This window comes from Phaenicophaeus curvirostris, chromosome 2, assembly GCF_032191515.1.
Source record: "Phaenicophaeus curvirostris isolate KB17595 chromosome 2, BPBGC_Pcur_1.0, whole genome shotgun sequence".
Taxonomy (NCBI): Eukaryota; Metazoa; Chordata; class Aves; order Cuculiformes; family Cuculidae; genus Phaenicophaeus; species Phaenicophaeus curvirostris.
In genome coordinates this window covers 35,051,775-35,077,338 of record NC_091393.1, presented here as the reverse complement: position 1 = coordinate 35,077,338, position 25,564 = coordinate 35,051,775, and the positions used below count along the sequence as shown (strand labels likewise).

Below are 25,564 nucleotides of genomic sequence, written 5' to 3'. Positions count from 1 at the left end.
CCACAAAAGAAGAATTTTCATAAGCATAAAGCCATGGAGTTGAGCTTATGTGAGTTGCACTGAGTTTTGCCTGTTTTCCAAAGCTAAGCAGGGCTGGGTGGATCCTGGGATGAAAGACCACCTAGAAGAAAGAAGCAGGCTAGAGTTCCAATCCATGGAGGTAGCATGGAAAAGATGACAGAAATAGAACAAGTACAGAGGCTCATTTCTGCCTTGCTGTCAATGTGGGGATGGGGATGGTGGTGGGAAAGAGAACAATTCAACTGGGTGATGACTTAGCTCATGCAGAAAACTTGGAAGCTCACCTATGTGGGCTCAGATCCTGAGGCAGTGCTCCTCTGAACAGTAGGTGAGAGCTGCACTCGTGCATTCTGTGGCTGTTAGTCATAACCTGAGCAATGGGCAGCTATGACACAGGCTGCACCAAGGCAGAGCTTCCTCTTTGTTTTACTCCTGGACACATGAGGATTTAAATCCTTGCTCAAAACAACACAGAGTTAGAGTTCGGCAGGTTAGTTTGCTAAGTAGGGCAAAGCCTTCCCAGCAAGCTTCTCTCATCCCTTTCTGCAGCTAGGCAGCTCTTTCCAGGTCCTGCTGCAGACCTAAAGCCCTTTGCCCTGTGCAGCCCCACAGCCCTTTGCCCTGTGCAGCCCCTGATACTGGCGTGGTGGAAAGCTTGGCCCTGCTTGGTAGAGAGGATTAGTAGAAGCACTCCTTGCTTTGCTCCCCTTCCCCCTTTGCTCGATAGCTCAGCTGCAACGGCATTTCCTTCTCCTACTCCTCCATATCCAAGCTCCCAGTGCTGGTCCACAAGTCGAGTGTTGCCACAGTGGCAGCACGCTCCTGCTGGAAGAGGTAGGCACCAGAAATAGCTACTTCTACCGAGTGCCCTCCCTGGTCGTGTTCTACCTGTTCAGCAGAGCCACGTCATTGTCATTGTCATTATCATTGTCATTGTCACCATCATTGTCACCATCATTGCCATGGCTTTGGACACATGCATGAACACAGACACACGTAGCATTTTCCATGGTTGCTTCCCATCATTCTGTATGCCATTCAACATTTCTGTCTCCAGATTCACATCATATAATTCAGAAAAAAATTAGAGACTGGGTGGGGACTGCTGAAGCAATGGTTGATGTGGGCTGGCATGGCAGAGTTTTTCCATCATTTAGCACAGCACTTAATTCACTCGGACAATGAATGCTGATGTGTTAAAAGAGCCCTCGTTCATCTGGGACGTGCATGGCCCTAGAGTAAAGGCACTGGCAATTTTTTTCTCAGGGAAAATGCTCTGAAGATAAACCACAAGAGCAGCTAAAGTCAGCATGGGAGCAAGCTCAGCCCTGGAAACACTCCGGAATCATCTGTTATTTGTAATAGTTCTGTAAATTTTTTTTATATATACATTTTGGTTTTTTTTAGCAATTCTTAAAGCAGTTTGAGCTTCTTCATTAAAATACTTCATGATTTATCTTTCCATGAGCTAACTGAAGGCATGCCACATCACAAGAGTGAGGAGAGGACTTTGGCACAAACAGGATAACAAGGAGGGCCCTTAAGTACCAACCCTTGAGTTGGAAGGTGATGTTTTCTTTCTGCTCTAGTCTGGTAAGCTATGGATTCTTTGCAGCTTTTGGTCAGATATTAAACTCCAGCTCTCCTGCCTACTGAAATGTGAGCTGTAATCTGAGCAGACATTGTGATGTTAAGGAATGCACTGGGGAAGTGGCTTGGGATTTTTCCTCCTTTTATGCCTAGGCAGAAAAAGTGTTAGGGACAGCTTAGTCACCCCCAACTCTGTGACGGAATTGTTGCAGGGACACACCAGAGGCCATGCCTGCAATCACATCCAGTTGTCTGGCAGTCAGAGAAGGACTTTGAGAGAGAAACATGAACTAGAAAGCAGAAGGCCTGTTGTGTGCTGACTCCTTCTTCTCTGCAACTAATCGTAGAAAAGTATTTGGGGAAATTTCACCAGTTTACAACTAGGTTTGGCCCCTTGCTGGTATACTTAGTACCGCCTCTCACTAAACTCACTCAATGTATGTTAAATTGAACCGTGAAACTAGCTAGTGAAGTTAGGAACAGGGATGTATGTCACCATGCCCTTGTTACGTGGCAAGGAAATGGAGGAAATACAGGCTCTCCTTTGTGCTCTGCATGGACCAAAGGAAAATCACCTCATAAAAAGAGGGAGCAAAGGAATCATCACTGCGGAAGAGATCCTGAAAATCACCAAGAAGATGCAGGGTCAGCATTCCTGTATTTACCAGGCAGCCAGTTCAATGAAGAGAAATGAGACAGAAATTAATCCCTCTACCTCTTTCAAATTTGGTGACAATTATTTAAAACCCAGCTATATAGCAGCAGAGTCTGCTCTTGACCACTTTGTTACAGCCTCAAATTCCACAGTACGAAAAAAGCATAAGGCAAAGGGAACAGTAGTTTCTCCCCTCCATTATACACTTCCACAAAGAGTGCACTCCCCACAAAACAGGAGCACAGTCTTGGCCTGGGTAAGCATGCAGCTCTTCTTCACAGTCAAAGGAAATAGGATTCCCTAGATTCAGCAGAGAGCAGCTACCAACTTGGGGAGAAAGGCCTGGGCTGCTGTAAACCCTCCCTTGTACCCAAAGCAGTGATGCAACTTCACCACACAGCTTACTCTGCACAGACCCAGGGAACACGGCACCTCTTCCCCATTCCAGGTTTGGATTTCCCTGGGCAAAACAGCTGCGACCAGGAACACATGCCACAGCATTTTGAATTTCCATTTCCTCACATTCCCACCACTGTCAAGCTTCGTGTGAAAGCAGCTCCCCATTGAATGACACTGCTTTCTCCTTTCCTCTCCTTGTGGTACAGGGAGAGGAGACAGAGAAGCTCATGAGCTTTAACCTAGGGGTACCAGGGTCCTCATTCTCCTTCCCTGCAGAGCAGGCTCTACATTAGGTACTCCAAAAAAACATCTGGGAAGAGCCTCTCTATCCACCAGCCATGGAAGGAGGCAGAGAAGACCAGTCTTGGTAGGCTAAGATGAACATTTGTGCTCAGTTCCCCATATTTCAGCACCAGTGCTGCTGTCAGGTTTCTCGGCCATTGTCAACCTTCCTTCCTCACAGTTCTGATTTGAGCTCAAGCAGAATAAATTTTCTAACTTCTCAGCTGAGCATCATGTAAGCAACTTCATTTTCTGAAAGTTAACTACATGTTTTTTAGACAACATCTGTCTCTGGAAGTGACTATGCTTAAAATTTATGAATATCACCAAAGTAATGGGACACTGGTATACAGAAAGGCCGTGGCTTATATTTATTTCTATGGAAATTAAGGTCACTTTCAAGTCGGTGAAATGCTGTGAGTCAAAGGGGAGAAAAAGGGTTGCAGCTGCAGGGAGGAGAGGACAGGACAGGTGACCTAAAACTGACCAGCACAGTGTCCCATTCCATATAGATCACATTCAGTATAGAACTGGGAGATCACAAGGATCAATCTCTCTTCTTCAATGGTCAGATTCTAATACAGACCTTGTTTGCCCTTCTGCCTCCTGATCCCAGATCTGTGTGTTCCTGAATCCTGTTCCTGAGTCCACCTCCTATCTGCTGCTGAGTCCTGCCCAGGACCTTTCCCCCTACCTGCTCAGGAGCATCAGTGGTAACGTTTAGTCGTCGGGGGGTACAATTTTATATATTTGTATATATTTTAATATTTTCTTAATAATATTATTTTCCTTTTAATTATTATTGTTTCATTAAAGCTGTTTTAAATTGTTGTTTCCAAACCACAAGCTTCTTTCTCATTTCCCTTTCTCTGGGTGGGAAGGGGATTGGGACCGCAACTGCTCACATTTAGCTGCTGACCTGGCTGGGGTGGGGTTAAACCATGATACCCATGTATACTATTTTCTGTTTTTCAAAGCAGCAATCTCCCCAGAACACCTCAAAATATCTCTTCATATAATTTTTCAACATTTTGAAGGAGTTTCTCATGGTCTAACCTGTTACAGAAAAATTGCTCAGCAAGTTCATTAAACTCTCCTTCACTTTCAATCTAAACCAGAGACAAAATCAATGTCAACCAGGCCATCCTGCCCAGCTCCATGACACCATCTTTCTCTGAGCTTTCACTGACAAGAGGGTCTCTGGTTTAAATTTTGGGGCATTTCCAGTCATGGCCACAAATCACGCAAAGAGATAAATGCCATCACTGTTCTAGACTTCTTAATGCTCTCTACAACTACCTGAGAAGTGGTTGTAGCAAGATGGGTGCTGGTCTCTTCTCCCAAGCAACAAGCCATAAGACGAGAGGAAATGGCCTCAAGTTGAACCAGAGGAGGTTTAGATTAGATATTAGAAAAAAATTTTTTACTGAAAGAGTGGTGAAGCATTGGAACAGGCTGCCCAGGGAAGTGATGGAGCTACAATCCCTGGGGGTGTTCAGAAAGTGTGTAGATGTGGCACTTTGGGATATGGTTTTGTAGGCATGGTAGTGTTGGGCTGACAGCTGGACTTCATGATCTTGAAGGTCTTTTCCAACCTTAATGACTCTATGATTCTGTGATTCTCCTCTCAGCTGTAGTACCCATTGCCTCCGTCCATGTCCCCCATAGCAGACAACAGAGCTTGCCTGGACCAGACCCTGCTTTACACTGGAGTAACCAGATATATCTCCACAACAACAAGGCAGCCCATATCCCTCCAGTTAGTGCAGCACCAGTGTATTTAGCAGACCTGTAAATAGTTTGCTTTGTCCTAGTGATGCTTCATGTGTAGATGTGGCAGAAGATCGGATCTTCCTTTTAATAAAACCAGCTATATTTTCAACTAATTCTCTCATTCTGTGCTGGGATAAAGCTGAAACTCAAGTATTTTTTTTGCAAAAAAACCCCAAACCAAACAACAAAAACAAAATATAATTAATAAACCAGAAGGAAAACCAAATCCAGATAGTTTCTACTCTCCTTTCGTAAAAACAGGCAACCACTGTGATGTGATAACCCTTCTTTAAGCCTTTGATTTTGTCTCAATCAGAACAGAAACTTCAACTTGAATTTCAGCAGCCTCCTGTGGGCCCAAACCACTAGGCTTTTGTCTATTCTGAGGTGCTTCTCAATTTTCTTACCCAAACCGATCTCCAGAATATCTTTCTGGCAATCTAAATAGCCAGAAAGGGGCAGATTATATGTGGGTAGCGGCATGGAGGAGGACAAATAGTGAGGATGGGGGCCTTGCTGAGCAACAGCCCACACCTCCCTGTGAGAGTCCTCCTCCTTGCCTGGGTTATGCCTGGGCCTGTTTTATCATCTGAAACACTATTGTGGGCCACAAAACAACCCCAACCAAACAAAACCAATAATAACAATAACAAAAACAATATTAAAAACAGCAGCAATATTTTTTTTTGCAGAAACAGCATCAAATCTTTTTAGTGAAAAGTTCTAGCATCCCATATCATGAAGCAATGAACATTTTCCCACAAATCTCTCCATTCATCACCATCCAGATCTGCATGTCTGCCACCATCCCCATGGGGCTGATCTCTGGTTTTCACAGCCCTCACCTTGGTTCCTTTCAACATAAACAAGAGCAGCTGCAGACTCATTCAAAAGCAAGGGCATGCTCTGCTGGCCAAAACAACAGGTAGATTATACTGTAGGGGAAGGCAGAGGGAAAATCCACCCAGAACACATCAGGAATGAACAGGTGAGATCTGGTGTAGACCTTGGTGCAGTACCAGGCATTTTTTGGGCATCTCCCCTATCTCTACCACTGCTGGCCACTGAGCAACCTGTGTTGGATGCAACCATTGTGTTAGATTTTCTGTATTTCCCACCTCCTCTCCCACCCCAAGAAAACAGAAACACTGTTTTTACCACCAAGATAAGTGGTTCAACAATAAGTGGTAAATCCTTCAACTAAAGCAGAACTGGCATTTTAGTTATCTTCTAAAGGTAGGGTCAGAATCCAAATTTTCCGTGATCTCATCATGTTACCTTTTCTTTAATAATAGCGTTCAAGCATTTCTCATTTGGAGAATTCCCGTGGGAAAGTGTTCCCCCCACTCCTTGGATAAGAAACTTAGAAGTAGCAGGACAAGTGGTTCATGAACGCTTATAAATATTTGGAGAAAAGGCAGGCAACAGAAAGTTTTACATTTAACCATGTGGGCTCCAAATAAATAGCTGAAAATTGCTCTAACCGTAGGTTTTAACATCAATCGGCCAACAATGTGATGCAGATCTTTTCACAGAGGTCAGAACTCGACAATTATTTCACTCTGTAATATCCAATCCTTAAAACCTCTATTTATTTACTTTTTTAATATTTGCTTCTATAGAAGATGATTGCATTACACAGTCTGAAAGTCCAAAACCAGGACTGGAAGATGGAGTGCAGTAGAGAGTGGGAGCATCCTCTTGACAAATGCAGTTCACCTCTTTGCCTGTAGATAACTTGTTATTGTAGGTTGGCTCATATTTAAGACAGTAATATTTCAGAAATACTTGGAAAAGCATGGCAGCTGCAGGGAGGATATCATTACAAATTGAGACACATGTTGTACAAGAACACCATTCTTTTCAAATACCGAAATTGTGTCCAGGGAAGTAAAGCCATATGAATAAATTGGAGGCAGGACCTCAGACTGTAACGTGCTGAGGACCTTCAACTTGCATTAGAGGCACCCAACGCTGAGTGCACACAGTACTGCATAGGATCAAGCCCAGATATTTAATTAGCTCTAATTTTCACAGTAGAAGCAAATGTTGTATTTGAATAGTTGAGGGTTCTGCAAAATGTCAGAGGTTACTTCAATTCACGGCTCTCATGAGATGATCACACATGCTTCCAAACACAGCCTCTGGTCGCGGGAATGAAATGCAGCTCATTAACAAACTAAGTGAAAATAAGGTAATGATTAGGAGGCCTCAGCCATGAGGCCTCGACTGATGGAGGCACCCAGGAATGTGCTTAACTTGCCAGTTTTGCTCTATGGGAGCTAAAAATAGACAGGAGAGACTCAGCAGGTAATCTGGAAACAAAAAGTGTTTCAGAAAGGCTTGCTTGCCACACTCTGATTTCCTCCTGATTTCTTGCTCAAACAGCTTTGCTTCTGCTTTGCTTGAACCTCCCACTGCTTTTTAAACAAGAATTTAATTTTATCTTTAAATCTATTGCTCACTGCTTGATTAATCTTTGCAACCACAGTCCTCAGAAGTGTTCTCCTTTCTGACTTACTTTCAGGTATTGCTCTTAAGACTGAGAAACAGTTTATAAGCTTCTCACAGTTGTCCAGAGCTCACGGCTTCAGGCTGAAGTTGGTAGCAATTGTCAAGCTCTACAAAGGCTATTAGGTGCTTCACCTCTTATCAGACTTCAGCAGCAAGCAGACATATACTGTCCAGGAGGCTCTAGATCTCACTTATGCAAATCAGCCCAGGTGTATTTTCTGAATTGTGTTCAAGAATCAGATTTCATATTTGAAACATACTTCCTAGGAGGATTTATAGAAAAGCAGGAGAAGCCCATTAGAAATCAGAACTTGTTCCTTCAGTTCCATGTGTGCAGCAAGCTACAACAAACAGTGTACCACGAGTCTGCTATTTACTGCAACTGAGAAGGAAGTTAGCACTCCTGCTCCCTGGTAGCAAGATGTGGGAGCTGAAAGCTACCCTGGAGGTGTGTCATTTTATACTTAACCATTTTGAGAGCTTTTCTTCTTCTTTCTTCAATTTTTTTTTCTCCCAGGAAATCCTTTTTCTGATTTAATATATCTGAGAAGCTACACAGGCAATTTTGAAATGTAAGATCATACTGCTAAAGCCAGGCAGCTCTCAAGGGCAAAGCTTCAGTTCCAAGTAAATGTGTTTAAGCTTTTCTGGTGTTAACAGTTTCTCCTCTCCTCCTTTGGATAAAAGGAACGTTTCTGTAGGCTCATAAGAAGCCAGGTGAAGGAAAACTTCTGAAGTAGGAGAGTAGATGTTAACTGTATGAGTCCAACCACTCTGCTAATTTAAATCAGTTTAGCACCAGTGGAACTATATCCAGTTAAAATTAGCTAAGACTCTAGCCCATACTACTGCATCAATGAAGAGGACTAGCATAAAAATGTGTTTAAATATTGAAAATTTGTTTGCCGGTATACCTTTAAGGTCAAATTCTGTCCTGATCATCACATGCAGGGCAGGGTAAAATGCTGGTAGATAGATGCTACAGTGGCAGAAGAGTGATGAAATCTCTAAAGGCAGAAAGGGAGCTTAATAGCTATGCCTCTTGCCTCAGGCGACCTGAACAGGGCAGGAAATTTAATGCTGGACCATTATGAGTAGGGCAGCTCACAGTGGGGTGAACCTCATGAGGTCCAACAAGGCCAAGTGCAAGGTCCTATACCTGGGCTGGGGCAATCCATGGTTTCAATACAGGATGGGGTATGACGTGATTGAGAGCGACCCTGCAGAGAAGGACTTGGGGGTGCTCATTGATGAGAAGCTCAACATGAGCCAGTAACGCTCACAGCCCAGAAGGCCAACTGTATCCTGGGCTGCATCAAAAGAAGCGTGGCCAGCAGGTCAAGAGAGGTGATTCTGCCCCTCTATTCCTCTCTTGTGAGATCTCTTCTGGAGTATTGTGTCCAGTTCTAGAATCCTCAATGTAAGAAAGATGGAACTGTTGGAATGGGTCCAGAATGGCACAGGTTGCTCAGGGAAGCTGTGGCTGCCCCCTCCCTGGAAGTGTTGAAGGCCAGGCTGGATGGGGCCTTGAGCAGCCTGGTCTGGTGCGAGGCATCCTTGCCCATGGCAGGGAGGTTGGAACTGGATGGGCTTTATGGTCCCTTTCAACCCAAACCATTCTATGATTCTATGATTCCGTTTTACTTCTGCTCTGAACTGGAGCATTCCGCGTGCTGCATTTTTTCAGAACTACAATGTATGGACTAGACAGCTGGAGGTTTAGGCCTATAAGCTTACCCCAGGACATATGGGTTGGCTCTGTAGGTGGTCATACTCCTATTATTTCTATTACTTCTGGGAGAAATTCTGCTGGCACAAGCAGAAAAACTCCTTCCTTTTCTTAACCCTCTGCCCCCAAATCAGACACACACACATACGTACAGACGCACAGAAGCTAGCTGTACATTTAGCATGTGCCACTTAATTTCCTAATTTAGTTTACTGTAACTATCATGTTAAATCCAAGCAGACCTTCCTGTTTTCATTTGTTTGCTTTAGGAAACCTTGACACCAAAAGTGAAGGGTTAAAACTGATCCTGCCTGGACATAAAAACATGTAAGTAGACAACGCTAACACTGCTAAGTTTAGAAACTCCCATTGCTCTAACCTGAAAAAAAACCCCACTCAATAGAATATTCTCCCTAGCTTCATTCCTTTGTCATAGTAGGACTTTGGCATTGCAATATCTTTTGCTGGTTCTTCAAATTGCATCAAGGTAGAACAGCTTGACAGTCCTCATCCTGATGGAGAGACTAAATTTTAACATTAAGGATAATGTTGCTGGTTAGCACTTCCAATAATCAAGTAATCAGTGCATTAAATAATCCAGAGTTTGGTGACTTGCCCAAAAAGGTTATGCTTGCATTAACTCTCTCTTAGAGAATACATGTTGCTATTACATGAATTCAATCTGTCTGTTCAGAACTCTAAGCGTAAAAATACTTGGCTAATTTCCTTCTTTTCATGCAATTTGATGGGAAATAAAATCCAGTAAAAGTTACACATTAAGGGTAATATGTCCAAATTTTCCAGTTAGGGTAGGTGGGGAGCAAGACAGAAAAAGACAATTCTCTCGACTTTTTCTTCTCTCGGGTTAGCATGGCCAGTGCAATCAATAAAAACCTACAATGGCCCAACAGCACCTACAGCACCTACCCTCTTTATACAATATTAGAACTTCGATGGGGCTGGGAGGCTTTCAGGAGGGATCCTCCCCACAACCACACTGCTGAAGGAGGAACTCAGGGCATGGCAGAGGTCAGGGCTGCAGTGCAAGAGGCTGCACCAATGCTCTGCAACCTCTGCTTGTCCTCCTGGACAGACATGGGCATGGCAAACACGTAGGCTGGACTTTGTCCAGTGTCTATGGGGACATCTGTGTCTGTGCCAGTCACCCTAAGTTTCATCCATGGCAGGAGAAATAGGCACTCCTAGGGCACAATTTGTCTGAGCTGTCTTAGTTCTCAACTCCAGGCTGAGCTCAGCTCTCTCTTTGAAGTGCCTGCTTCTCTATGTTGATTTTTAAGAGCATTTAGACAATCAGCTCAGCTGTGTCTTCATTCCAGATGTCTGTATTAGATCAGATTAATCTTGCCTGGCAACCTGAAAACTGTCCTGTAAGACAACCCTTACATTGAGAGAAAGGAATATATAAAATTCTTGATGAATGGGAAAATAGTTATTCCTGAGGATAACCACAGTGACAGTTATTGAGATTTAGAGAATACAAAGAGCTGAGGACAATAACCGAGCAATAAAGAAGCCTCCTTGTCTTTTCAATGCAGCTTGTACAGTTTGCCCATTTTCTCTGTCAAATACCATCTGTGAAGTGATATGTATAATGTATAATTGTGTCAACAGGCAAAAATACACAACTCAGTGAAGTCAGAACCCTCTCTGAGTTTTAAGGCTCTGGCTCTAGATGATGCTAAACACCCCTTGGGACTGAGACCTCAGAGAGGTGGCATTACTGCAGCCTGGATGGTCCAGACAAGCATAAATAGATGTTACCAACCTGTCTTTTACTACAGTGTCGGCACACAAATGTGCAAATCTCTTAGCAGTAGCTTGAAACAAACGACAGTTATGGGAATCTTGAGCCAGGTTAGAAAGGAGGGGTTAGCCATGGCTCTCCTAAAATTAAATAAAAGGGATAGAGTCAAATAGTGGCCTTTTCCTTGTATTAAATCACTGCTTCGAGGTGAAAGCACACATACACTTATGAAGAGGCAATCTTTCAAGCTCCAAAGGTAGCACACTAGGGTTTGTCATAGAAGTCTTGCCGCTGAGAGGGACACATAGTCCATCCATACCTCAAGGGTATGTAGGGGGATCCCCCCCAGCAGGGCCCAGGAGTGTGGGAAGATTTTAAAGATTCATTTGACTTCTGACTTATTGTATATATTGGTTATTAGTCCAAGCAAGTTATAGCTACCCTCTGCTCTTACAAATGTATTTCTTGAATGTGACAGCACATGCTGAGAGCAAAGAACAATGGTTCTGTTCCACAAAAAAAAAAAAGTAAATAAATACTGTTTGTGATTAAGGGAAGAAACTTATCCGGCACTGCAGCCAGAATTGGCAACGCTGTATTAACAAATAAAAAGGGAGTCTTGACTATACTGCGGTATCTTTGATGGTGCAGTTAGCCCAATGGAGCAAGGAGATATTGCAATGGCCCAGATTCCACAGTGTGCCCTGCTCTCTGCAGTTGTAGATGCCAAGCCCTTCAAGGCAATATTTGTATTGCACCGTTGCAGTCACTATTGGTGCTACCAGGACAGGGATTTACTGGAGGCTACAGAATATTCCATAGATTGTAATGAAATCTGGCATGTCACCAAGCCACATCCAGCAAACCGTCAGTGTTTTACTGCTGAACAGATTTCTTGCAACGCCCACCATTTTCCCTTTTCCTGAGAGAAGCTCTCCACGCTTGTGAATCTAAACAAACGCAATTGCATTTGTTTCTTGCTCACAGGTTTGAAGCAACAGACATACATTAAATTAACAGCTTTTTAAAGGTGCTGTTTTATCAGAGGGATTTGGTAGGCTGGAAAGAGGGAATGAAGGGCAGGGGAGTTCTGCCTCTGGAGCACTGTCCTTGGACAAGCCACAGCTGTTGGTAGTCTTACCCATATCTCTGCTTTTTGCTTTGCAGCCCCACCAGGAACCACACACATACAACACCTACAGGGCTGGCTGAAACCTCAGCTGCTTTTCTAAGGTGGGACACCTGCACCAAAGGCAGATACCTCAGGGAAGAAAGTAAAGCCCCATGACACAGGTCTTGCTGAGATAAGCTTCAGCAGACAGGCACCAAACAGCAAGCAGTCCCTAAGCACCAATACCTTAGGAAAGAAACCTCAGGGAGAGGGAGTTCACTTCCCAGACAACAGCCCAGCTGAAAGCCAGGGTGCAGTCTGGAGTCAGACCAAAGTAAGGTGCTTGGAAAGGGCTGTTTGGTAAGCCAATTGGATCTGAGCTAGCAGGAAGCAGCTGGGTCGTCCTGCTCTGTGCTGTGCTGTAGGGCGATTTCAATCATCATCATGAAGGCTTGAGTTGCTGCATAACTCAGCTGGAATAAGTAAGCAGATTAATGGCCGATACCTGAACCATATCCTAGGCAGAAAACCACTGACTTGGACACACACAGCACAATAACTTCATAGCCAGCACCATCACAAAACGTTCCGTGAGCAAAAACGTAATGACACTGTTGATGGATGGAGTACTGACAAGTACAGATGCAATACAACACAAAGAACACTATTAAAACATAAACAATAGTTTTCTGAAAGTGCTGATAAATAGGAACCTGTATCTTTTTGTTTCACAAAGGCCACATCCACACGAGTTTGACCTCATATTTGAAAATACTTATTCTACTCACACAGAAGGCAGTAGTGATCACACAAACCTTTACTTATTCTGATTTCGAATTCGGAGACACCTCCTTTTCAATGGTGGCTCCAGATCCTCTGGCCCTGTGCTGAGTATTGGTGTTGAGATAATGCACGGTGAGATTGCAGTCTTTTCTGCTGGTTTTGGCACAGGCTGGATCACACAACCTGTCTTGGGCAGCATCCGCAAAGCATATGCATGGTCCTCATCTGCTGGATTGTTAAGGTTCGGGTCCTGTTTGTCTCCCCCGGCAAGGGGCTCTTCCCCAGTCTTCTTGCCAGCGTCTCCCTCGAGGTGGCAGTTTGACGCGCAGTTGTTCTCCTTAACAGACTCCAGTTCACTCACCACCAGCTCCTCCAGGGGCTGGGTCTTTTTTGGCTCCTGGGGCGGCTCCGGGTTCTTGGAACCCTCCGTGCTCTTTGTGCCATTCACAATGACATTGCACACTGCTGCACCAGCTTCCAGTCCCAGCGTGCCGGAGGCCAAGGAGACAGGACAGCAGTGAGCTCCATCACTGCATGGTAAAGTTTTTGAGTCAACTGGGCTGCAGTTGTCCCTGCAGTCACTGCAGTTCCTTTTGTCTGAGCTACCAAAAGCCAAATTTACAACACTGTTAGGTTCACGCTCAACTTTCACTTGGGCATGTAAAGCCCTGTGGATAACATTGTGCAGCCTAGACCGGTGGCCTACGGTTAGGTCTATCACACCGTCCTGTGGACCCTGTAGCACAGTGGGGAAACCAAATTTACTGTTCACTGGACTACTAGGTCTGACAGTCAAGTCAACAACTTCATTTTTACTGTGCTCCTGAAGCACTTGAGCTTGATTTAGGGACTGGCCTGAGCAGCTCGGTGATGAGTCAGAGGATTTAGAAGATCCTTGCTTTGACTCTCGAGGGGATGAAGAGCTATTGCTTGGCTTTGCCCCAGGTGTCTCGCTGGAGGTACTTGGAATGAAGCTTTCACCGTTGCTGGAGAAGCCATTGGGGGGTTTGGAGTCGTTGATGTGAGGGATGGGGATTGGAATGGGGATAGGGACAGGCAAAGGGACTATGACGGGATATGGCACTAGTAGAGTTGGGGGTGGCACCAGCGGGGCAAGGGATGGCAATCCAAAGTTCATCATCTGTGGCATAGGCATAGGACCATTTGGCATCATGCTGACAGGGGGAAAGGGAAGACTGGGCAAAGGAGCTCCAGGAGGAGGAGGCGGCAACAAGCCTGGAGGATTCCCAGGCATTGTAGGCGTTGTGGGAGGATGGATATGAGGGGAAAGCATTGGCCTGTGCATGGGGCTAGAGGTGGGACCCATATTTCTGGGACCACCTGGTGGCGGACCAATTCCAGGAATCATTGGATTTGACAGAGGGCTGTTAGGATTTGAGGCATGGTGAGGCGGCCCACGAATAAATGGTGGACGGATTTGCTGCATAATTTGCTGTTCCATGAAAATGGGCAGAGGAACTGGCCCACGGTTTGTCATCACCATGGGAGGACTGCGAGGTGGGACACCAATTGGAGGCACAATGCTAGCAGGTGGCTGGACAGAAACTGGTGGAATATTTGGATTCTCACTGATGGGAATAGGTTTAGGAACTGGCGTGGGGATTTTAGTGACAGAGCAGTTGGCAGTGTCAGACGGAGAGGCAGTGGTAGACGCTGATGGTCCAGGACCTTGAATTTGGCCAGCTGCAGACGCTGGGGATGGGGCTTTTCTCCGAGCATCTGCTAGCGGTATATTCCAAGAATCTGGAGTCAGCAGCTGCACCCCAGTGCCTTCTGCTTTATTTTCAACTGGAGGATGTAATGTACTGCACAGTCCAGCTGGAAGATTGGCCTGTGTCTCTTTGTAGAAAATGTCCATTTTGTACTGATTGAGACATTTTGCACTGCAGAATTGAAGCCTTCTTTCCCCGTCCCCAAAATCCAGATACTCTTTTGTGTGTCTTATGTGCTTACACCAGTCACATACCTACAACACAGTAATAAAATCAAATCAGGTAAGAAAAGCAATCTTCTCTTCATAGTGTTATTTTAAAAGTAATTTTTCAGTTGCTTTCTAAATACATTATTTTTCTAGCAGAAAAAAAAAAGTTACATTTGTAAAAAATACACACTTCTTTTGTTCCAAAATATTGGTGAATTGAATACCACTTCCTTTTCTGGCTCCCATGATCTCAATTCTACCTTTTACAGTACATTATATATCTTAAGCCCATACCACGGAGAAGAATATTCAGCTGGCGTAAACTATTGTAACACACATATGTAGGTATACAAAATGCGTATTATTGTGATGATTCCTCAGTGGTAAGCTAAGCATGCCTGTACCGTCTGAGATGCCATACTACACAAGGAGTATGATAACTGGAAAAGGACTCAGAAAGTTTCTGGAAATGAATGCAAATCATTTCTGCTAAACCAGAGCACACAGTAACATTTAGTATTCTATTAAGGGTATCAAATATTAAATTGGAAAGGCTGTGATATTTTAAAAAGGCAGCACAAAGCAAAAAGCATCATCAATCCTTAGCCCTTCATTCCAAGAAGAAACTTGGAAATAGTCAGGACATTTGTGTAAGGTTCAAATAGTCCCAATTTGTGATGTTTCAGCAAGCTGGAGTTATTTTCTGAGTGGTTTTCCTAGTCTTGTGTGCAAGTAACTTTGAGTAAAACTTCTTGGCAAACAAGGGCCTATTTAGCTACTTATCAAATACTACAGCAAAAAGTTTGCATTGCAGGCTCATTTTTGTTTAGTTTCTCTGCTTTCTGTTTAATCCTTGCCTGTGTTACTATTGGTGTGGTGAAGGCACAGTGAATTTTTATTAAAGTAAGGCTGCAGAACTAATTAAGCTGTGAAAGGTTTTCCCAGTTGTAAACCACTAGACACCAAAGTTCAAAAAATAGTCATTCTAGGCTTCAGAATCCATTACTTCAGAGAAATTATTGTGATTTCATTAACACATTAATTTTGCAACACCAACAGCTCTCACAGATGGTGAAGACATGATCTACAATTCAAATATGACTCTTGTTTGCACAAATGCCTTTCCTTCATATGGCATTTTAAACAAGAATTAATATGAGTAATCTTGCCATAGCTATAAACAGATAAACAGATGTCAGAATTTTCAGTGCCTTACTTTTTTGACAGAATTTTACACACACAAAAAACCCCATTTTTGTCATTTATTTTAGTCCTCAAAATACTCCATTGCCAGAGATTTTTGGTGCTTTCTGTAGGCATGTTGAGCCCATGACCGTGTCAGAACACGCCCTGGTATTGTTTGTTCTGCCTTTTCCAAATAGCCCATATTAGCTTGTTTTGAAAGGACTATATCTAGTATTAAAAAAAAAAAAAGAATATGATTGTGAAAAAGACTGCATTGAAAGGATAATTAATTTTAATAACTATTGGTCATATAAACAATTCAAAACAACATATGTCGGGCATCTGATTACCCATCTCATTTAACTCTCAGCTTTCCTTTAATATAAACAGTGGTGACATTTTTGAGTTTTCAGTAATATATCTTTAATATAGATAACACATTTACACACTATATGCTATGTCTATTAGCCCATTTATTCCAACTCCACAACCTTTTGGCTATCCGGTTGGGCTGCAATTTGATCCCTTCTCCTGCTCCCCCACCCCATTCACACACTCACGCACACACTTCCCTCTCTGTACCACAAAGTTTTTATCCAAACATTTGAACCAAACTAAACAATTTCTTGAGAAGTAGCAACTATTAAGTTACCCCTGAAGACTGGGAATACAAGACTCAGATTTTTAGCTTGGACACACAGACAGTGCCACGTGAGACAAAGCAGAAGGGGCTGCTGGTGCTGCTTGACATGTGCAGCATTAGGATGGGCATATTTCCAGCATGATGCCCCATGCAAGGAAGAAAACGTCCTGGTGTTACTAACAGAGCCAGCCCTGCATTGAACATGCACTGACAATGTAGCACCCTAAAAAATGTGGATAAAAAGGCTGTCAAATGCACGAAGAGATGGATGAACGCCTCTGCTGCCATGGCACATGGTGTAGGGCAGATGGGAAGCAGGAGCGCATGGAGCAAGGCAAAGCGGGAGCACCTCCACTTCCAAGGCCCCGAGGTTTCACCAGGCACCAGCTCTCCCTAAGCTCCCTGCAGGAAAGCTCAGTGGCCGTCGCAGACAGCACTGGAGCTGGGCAACTCCTCACACAAATACTGCAGATGTGCAGCAGTGGGCACTGAACCGTCCCAGGTATTTGGCATGGATTTTGCCACCCACCTGGCAAGACCGCACAGGATCATCTTATGGAAACATCTTATAATTGACCTGAAATTTTCTGGCTTGCCACTGTTTTCCAAGCAGACAAAAGGGGAATTTGTGAGTCTATGCCATGAGTTCATAAGGTACTATTTAACTCAATAAAGCTGCTGAATTTACGTTTAAGTTATTTTTGATTGAGAGCTCCCTGCTGTAGACACAAAATGCTATCTATTTCTCACGTATGGTATCAGGATGTAAACCACTGCATTCCTTCTGCAGCTTGCAGAGTATGCTCTTGCCCCAGGGCCTGAGCAAAGAAGCAAGAGGTCTCCACGTGTACCCCAAATGCTGTACAAAATGCTATCTGGAGCTCCTAGCTGGCTCTCATCCAGGCTGGGGCAGGACAAAGCCCACCTCAACCCATCACCCACCAAAAGAGTGTCTGCTTGTAGGAGAAACACAAGGAGGAGACCAGTTTTAGAGACAGCTGCTGTAAATGATGGAGCAGAACTCCAGATGCAGCTGCATCCCTGATTTAGTTCTGGGATGATGCAGCTACAACTTGCCTTTCCTTTGAGGCAAAGGAAGCAAACCAACTTGTAAACCTGCTGCCAAAGAAGTACCTGAGAGAAATACCAGAGAATAAAACCAGCCTCCTTATCTTCCTAGGACAAGCCCCTTCAATGACTTTAATTAACAGACTGAAAGAAAAAGCAGCCCTCCCAAAAAATTTGTGGCATAATTTGTTCTATCTTTTCTAATCACTTAACTTTTGTTAATTATTAGTTGAAAAATTCACTGAAATACTTGATCATTTTATTGCTGTACTGATTTGTTTATCTCAGGTGGGCTCCTATGTCACTTCTAGCTAAATAAATATTCTCTCCTCCTCAGGAAAATGCTGAGAAATCCAGCTTAGAAATTCTCTTCCGATTTCTCCTGTTTTCAATAATTCACTGAGGTACAAGAAATTCTGAAGTCTGCCTGCCTCACTCTCATATTGATCAGACCATTCTGTATATTTTACCACTAGATAAAACTAATTAAAACCACAGACATTAAAGGCAGCAATTCTGTTCCTCTGAACATCCTGGATGGACCAAATATCTAATAATTAACTCATTGATTTTATGCAACATCTCAAAGTGTTGATGTTAACACTTAAGAAATGTCCATTTACTGTACCGATGTATTTTGTTATTTTCTCCTTTCTCTTTCTTTTCTTTTTCTTTCTTTCTTTCTTTCTTTCTTTCTTTCTTTCTTTCTTTCTTTCTTTCTTTCTTTCTTTCTTTCTTTCTTTCTTTCTTTCTTTCTTTCTTTCTCTCTTTCTCTCTTTCTTTCTCTCTTTCTTTCTCTCTCTCTCTCTTTCTCTCTTTCTTTCTTTCTTTCTTTCTCTCTCTCTTTCTCTCTCTTTACATTACTATCTGTCATTGCCGCTTATTTAAGATACAAATATAAAACATGTATGCCATACGCAGGTAATAAGGCACCTTACAATACCATACTAAAAGACAGAAAGACAGTCTCTACAACAAGGAGGAAATTACTGCAGAAGAAAAAATGACACTTAAGAATTAATGAATCAAGTCTGTCTTACAGGATTGATCATTTAAGATGAGGTCAATGAATTTATGATACAAATGGCTATATCACTAGAGGTAATAAAACAGAGCAATATAATTCATTTTACATCTAACTAATGACGTGCTCAGAGTAATTGCATACTCCTTCTAAAAGCCTACACTGATTAGTTTAGATGTGGTAGGAGAAGCATGTATATCTTTCTATTCAATGAAATAACATTTTCTTATCTGTAAAATACACAGCCAATTTCTTATTTTTTTTAAGTACTTGCATTCTGTACATCATTGTTCTTCACAACAATCTCAAAATGTCTCTGTTCATTTATTCTTCTACTTCCCTTTTCCTGACTCATCTTTTCCCTTCATCATACAATCATGAGAAGAGCTAAACTGTTGCAGAGTGTTTGTTAATGTTGTGCGTTGGATTTCATAGTGCTTATACATGGGAGCAATTCCCTGGGTTTCACTGAGATTAGGTGCAAGAGTTAATGCTGTGGGATCACATTCAGATGGCCTGACCCAGCATCCATAGAAAATAAAGGAGAGACTCCTGTTTAATGCAATCAATGGCTTTGGGTCTGATGCTTAACACTGGCCTCGGCTCACCCTACAGTCAGCGGGAGCCTTGCACCTGCCCTCCACAGGAACAGAGGCATGACTGGGGACTTTGGAAGGAACTGTGGTAGAAATACACAGGAAGAAAATGAATGTCATGAGGCTGAGTTTCAGACATTTCCTAACAAACATAGGCAAAGAAACCATTATATACATTTCTACCCAAAAGGAGGCAGGGCCAGTAGCAGTGTGACTGACAAGGAGCATGAACATTCCTGACATAAAGGGTCAGACCTTGCAAGGTGCCAACAGATAGCCTATGCACCTTCACCTCCCTGGGAAAATACTCCTAGGACCCCTCTTGGGCAAGCACACTTCACACCATGAATGCCAGGACACAAACCATAAATGACACGAAAGATCAGTAAGAAGATAACTCCCTATCTCATTCAGCTGTAACACAACAACCCTCAAGAAGATTACATTTACCTAACTGGGGCATGTCCAATGCTAAACAACAGAATGAACATTTCCTTCAGTACATTTAATGTATTTATATTTTAGTGGCGGGTTGCCAGTATGCTACTTATAAGCTCAATGACTTGATATCATTCATCCGCTTTCCTGTGAAACACGCAGCAATCTACACCAGGAGACAACTCAGAAGACACTGCATCAGCAGAAACACTACTCGCACCCAATACGGGAACACCAAGGAAGCCAAGACCGGGGGATCCTGTAACACTCAGATTTCTCTAATACAAAGAAAGGGGAAAGGCTATTTCTGTTGGCATCCGTATCTTTGATAGAAATGTCCAAAGTGGCGTCCAGACGTGGCCATGAGGTTGTCCTGTGGGCAAAACACAAGCATCTTGCTGTGCTTAAAAGGGCCACACTTGGGCTTTAGGTACAGTGTAATTAATACTTTAATTGGCTGTCAAATGCGGGCATAAAGTTCATCCCTTAGTGCAGCCCACCACTAACCTCTCAATGATAATCTAGTATTAGACACTACTTTATTAAGAAATACATTTGCTAAAATCTATTTGTGCATCAGCCTGAGAGAAACTAGAAAAAAGGAATATGCAAACACCACCACTGAGATGAAAGATGTGTCTTATACAGAGTGTTTTGGACTAATATCAGCTCCCTGGTAAAGCTTAGTGAGACGACAGAAAGGGGTCATTAGGGCAAAGACAGTCCGTTTTCAGCTTCTCCAGAACCAGAGGGTGACTAATGAAGCCCCTTTCTTCACTCACGAGAATGCTGTCATGGGACATTTTGCACAACAGAGGTTTGCATCATATCCTTAGGGCCAGGGTTTTATCAAGGATGTCAAAACATGGCATGTAAGATTATCAAAGCCTCACTTTCTGGCATAAAATCCACGTATTCAACTTTGTTGGGTAGTATCTACTCCCTTTTCCCACTGTGCTACCCAAGTGCTGTCTCTTCACAGACACTCAGGTATATGTTCTGGCTTCACAGATGGCACCGCACATCTCCGATAGCCCACTCTAGCCCTGGCTGACCTTCATTTTAGCCCAGACTATCTCCTAGGCTCTTCCCTTCTGTCTCCTAGCCTGCCACCCACCCAGATCTGTGAACTGTGGAGGCAAAGGCTCCCACCCTGTCCCAAAAGCCACAAGGCCAAGGAGGCAACTTCCCCTCCCTGCACACGCTCCTGCCTTGCAGCCAAGTTAGAACCTGACACACCAGCTATATGTTTTTCAGCAAGGGCTCAGGTTTTTTGAAGCCTTCCAAACATTGGATGCAGCAGCAATATCAAAATTAGTAAATGGCTTGAAATGCACATATGGAGGTTTCTAGTAAACAGCCAAGTGAGTCACAATTAGTACTCTTACACAGCTCAGTCAGACCCTTTGCAGATCACACAATGGCCAATGCAGCACGGACACCAAGTCACCTTGCTACCCAGGTCCCCTGTGTAAGGCTGTGAAGCACTCCCAGCAGGACACCAGGGGAAAATTCAGCATATCAGAAGGAAAAAACCCAGATCTGTGTGTCCTGAAGGACCACGTGCTGAACTATCTTTAAAAGGCAAAGGATTGTGTGAAACCTCTCTCAGCTGTTCTCACCAGCTCCTCCAGCTTGTTGGGCAATGTGGCTGCCTGCTCCCCACTTGATTTCCTCCAGTTATTAACCACCAAGGCTTCTCTTTGGATCAGGTCACCTAAAAGGTAACGGTAATAGCTAAACAAATCCTGTCATAGATCCCACCTGCAGTGCTAAATCTCTCCCATGACCCTTGCATGACCAGGCATGGAGAATCTTTGGGGCAAGACCTGTACCTTGAGTGTTAACATATTCAATACTTGTGAGCTCAGAGAAGCCGTGACCCCACTGGGGCTCTGCGTTGGACTGACTGCAAACATAAACCCATTCCAAGGCACTGGAGTTCCCTTTTAGCTTTTCTTGACTCAGAAAAATAATGAATATTAAGAATGCAAGGTAGGCACCTTGCTATGCCAACTGGGAGGGTGAGCAGGTGAAGAGCTGCAGAAGGACACAGCCATATTCCGCTCAGATGCACAGGGTCGTAGTGAAGAAGAGGAGGGGAACACATTCATAAAATCATAGAATCATAGAATCACCAGGTTGGAAAAGACCCATCGGATCATCGAGTCCAACCATTCCACCCAGAGAAAACAGCAAAGGACAAACTTCAAGAGGTAAGCAACAATCAGCATAATGAAATTGAAATTCATAATTTAAAAGCTCTTTTGCTTATCCTAATGCTTTTGTGCTTTTCTCCCAGCTAACTGAGTTATCACAAAAGGCATTCAGCTGCCAGCACCCTGCACCAAGAAAAGGAGTGGGTGCAGCTTTGCCAAAAGCTACACAGCCCGCTGCCTCTTACCAAGGTGTCCCGTGTTTTCCTGCCCAACCTTCCTCAAAAATATCCACCCTGGGCCTGCCAAGGCTTCTTCTCACGAGGGACTGGGTAGCCCGGGGTACAGATGGTGCCTGAGCAGGGTAAGCAGGGGTCTGTGTGTCCATCACTGCAGCTGCTGCATGCTAGCCCAGGGGGCAGGGGATGTTGGTCATGGGGTCCCTGGCAGGGATGCAGACAGTTCTAAGCAACTGGGGACGGCAGTTCACAGCATCTACTTTCAAGATGCCTGTGACCAAGTCCCCATCTCAGCTGTCATGACTGGGAATTGATGTTCTTTCACTACCAAATGTCAAACAATACTAGCCACAGGCACAATCTAAAGCATAGCTCTGAGCAGTCATCAAGCCTCAATCACCATTTTCAATGTGCTTATTGCAAGACATTCAGAATGTTTATAGTGGCAGGATTTTTCTGCCCAAGATGGCTCATGATAATTTTTTATAATGATTGTTCCATTTGAATGGAATGATTATTATAAAAAAAAATAACACGATTCCAGCTGAAACCTGATGCGAAGGAACCCCGAGGCAGGCTCTAACACACTGTGAATGTGGTTACAATACAGCTCGTAGCAATGCTAGGTGTGAAAGAAAACAGACTCTTACAATGTTTGGAGCTTTGTGCAAAAACAGTTGACAAAACATAACACTGCAGTTGCCTACAACTTAAAACTGTCCTGTGACAAGTTCCTCTCTGTTTAAAAGAGACCAAAGCTTGCCTGCTTGCTTTCTTTTCCGTTCCTTGATGCAACTCTCCTAAACTTCTTGTCTCCCTGAAAACCTTTACTATAGTTTTCCAAGAAGTGAATACTGACTTTGTCATTTAAATGCAAGACCCACTCAGTCTCCATTTTTCATCCTAATTATGCAAAAGTCTAAGTTACATGAAGCATAAGGAGAAAAGAGAGCTATTTGGTAATTAACGACTAATGATAAATTGATTTCATTTTTTGAATCATTGCAGTTGTCATCTGTGGTATTTAAAACAATCTTTTCAAAGCCCTTGCAGTCCTTTGTGTTGGGGGGCTTTTTAATGTTCCCAGCCAAAAGGAATGATGGTAACTTATGCTAATGCCCAGTGGAAATCCAGGTTGGGTCTTGTTTCATCAAAGTGGTTACATATTTGATTTTGTATATAAACAGCTGAGCTCCCTGTTTTCAACTTTAGTCTGAGGCTTTGAAACTACAGGAGGAACTTTGGATCTGAAACCACTGGTGAAGCCCACAATATGGTGGGTGAAACTTCAAGGAAAATTAATGAAGTGTGAGGTGGGACTTGCCTAGAGCAAAGTTCTTCTCCTCAGAAACCTCCCTGGCTGAAATAACACAGAATGGGACAAAGGATTTAAACCTTAATATCCTTAGTGTGAGGTTTTTACATTCGTACCATGCAAGAGCTGATCACAAGGCACATCTACACTGCTGTTTCAGTACTGGCTAAGGCCACCACGCTGACAGTGACAGGAGTCCTAAATAAAATTAACATGATGCAGAAGATGAAAGGGGGGGCAAGAGTGGTAAAGAAGAGAGATGGAGGGGTTTACACACAGTCAGCAGGACAACCAGTCTCACCAAGACTCACGTTTCAGAAATGCCTGAAGAACATCTAAGCCTCAATGCCCTTTTTAGGGGTAATGCAGGCCCTGAGAAACCTCACCCCACTGCATCTTGATGGGCTTCTGAGCATAACTATGTCATGCAAGAGATTGTGAGGCAGAGCAAACACCAGTGCAAGCCAGATGGCTGCCACAGATCTGCAAACAGTAACCCAACATTTGTATGGTGGAATGTCCACATAAAAAGGGCAAGAGGCAGCTCCTTTTCAGACTTAACCTGGTCTGACAAGGAGGCATTCAACTGTGCCTCTAGCCTCCTTCTTGGTGAGCCTAATTCAAAGGTAGGGATGTGTGGATTCAGCTGAGGGTCTGCACCATGCTCCTCATGGCCCTTAGTCTATGGGTAGCAGTGGGAAAAAACAGCTTGACAGACTAACAGCACAGATATACTTGCTGGTCAGCCAAGCAGTTTCAGGTTATGTGGGCACTGGTCACCTTGATCTTTGACGCTTTTCTTCCAGGTCAAGGCTTCCCATGATGTGCATTCTCAAACTTCACCTGTTCCTGAAATGATCTGGGGGAAAATGAGCAGCTAGAAGCAAGAACTACATTGAGTAGGTGAAGCTGTGAGTCTCAGTGAACTACAGCATGTGCCTTTCCACAAGAGGTTTTGCTTTATGATCCTTAAGTTGTGCCACGATGAGAGCACTTCTTCCTAAAGATGACATGAATGTACCTCCTCAAACCGCTGCCACTAAAGCTGTGCAAAGTACTGTCAGTAAGAAGCATCACAAGCATATTGAGAATAGGACAAGAACTGTCAGGTTCAAATATTCTGGAAGCCAACAGAAAGGAAACAAATCTGGCAGCTGGAGAAATATTCCTGGGACTTAGAAGTGCTTCTTCACAGTGTTCAGTGCCTGCCATCTCTTTGGGGCAGCAGGTGAAGGTCACACTAGGAAATCCCCCTCCTTTCTCTCCCTCAGAGAGTGGAAACGTGTTTCTTTCCTCCAGAGGGCATTTACCTCCACGTCCTTGGAGAACTGGATACTTCAACATGCTCAGCTACAGGAGGCAGCAGAGCAGCTCCTCCATCCCAGAGGTGCCCACACAGTGAGAATCCAGGCTGAGAACAGCCAGCCCCTCTTCAGGTGCCAGCACTGCTGCCATAGCAGGAGCTACTCACTGCAGGGTAAGAGCTGCAGAGACCCTGCTCGTCGTGAGAACAGGACCAAACATCAGCCACAGAAGGTTTCTTCTGCAGGGCAGCTGTCAACAAGTGCACTGAGAAAGAGAACCTGTATGCCCCATGCTTTTGCAGTCCTCCCTGCATCCAGTCCCAGCAATCAGGAAAAGAAACAGAAATTGAGAGCACTTAACACTGTAAATGTTTCCATCAACTTCTTTCAGAATTATGGATGCTGTTAAGCACAGGAAAACATAGAGGCAAAAGAGGACAGGGGCACTTTACTAGCTTCAAATAATATCTCACTTACTGAGTGACTGAAATCTCTCCAAATGAGAAATCTTCACCCTTGACAATCTCATGCTACCAAGGCTAGAGATGACTTCAGAAGCTAGACCAAGATTTAGATTCTCAAATTAATTCACTTTTTTTATTGAGGATCTGAATAAACACATCCACCCTTTTTTCTTAGCAAAACTTTATTCTGGTCATATACCAAAGTAATACTATGAGATGGAAAATAACCCATGTGGCTCATCTGTCTAGAATTTATATCTAGCAATATCTTATATGCATTTTTCTCCAATATATTTTCTTTTTAATATTCAAGAGAATACAAAAATAACAATAAAACTCCCTCTATTATGTTTCCAGTGGCTCATAGGTTGGTTGACAGGGCTATAAATGTAATAATGAGCTTTGAGGGGCAGGTTAATTTTTTTTTTTTTGCTAACACATAATGCTTTTAGCCTAAGGCATTGCTGGAGGCAAATACCACTTCACCTGGACCAAAATCACCACTGAACAGCCATTAAATCACTCAGACTTAAATGTAATATTACTGGGCCTAGAGAATACTACTGTA

The 25,564-nt window shown here is 43.5% G+C and overlaps 1 protein-coding gene across 3 annotated transcripts in view; it reads right to left on the bottom strand.

The window, feature by feature from the left end:
• SOBP (sine oculis binding protein homolog) overlaps positions 1-25,564 on the bottom strand; it is a 120,953-nt gene that overhangs the window by 2,773 nt on the left and 92,616 nt on the right. For all 3 annotated transcript variants that reach the window (XM_069851680.1, XM_069851681.1, XM_069851682.1), the window contains one exon: positions 12,655-14,609. In XM_069851680.1, coding sequence (XP_069707781.1) covers positions 12,657-14,609 — 1,953 coding nt within the window. In that variant the 3' untranslated portion in view covers positions 12,655-12,656. The remainder of the gene's footprint in view (positions 1-12,654; positions 14,610-25,564) is intronic.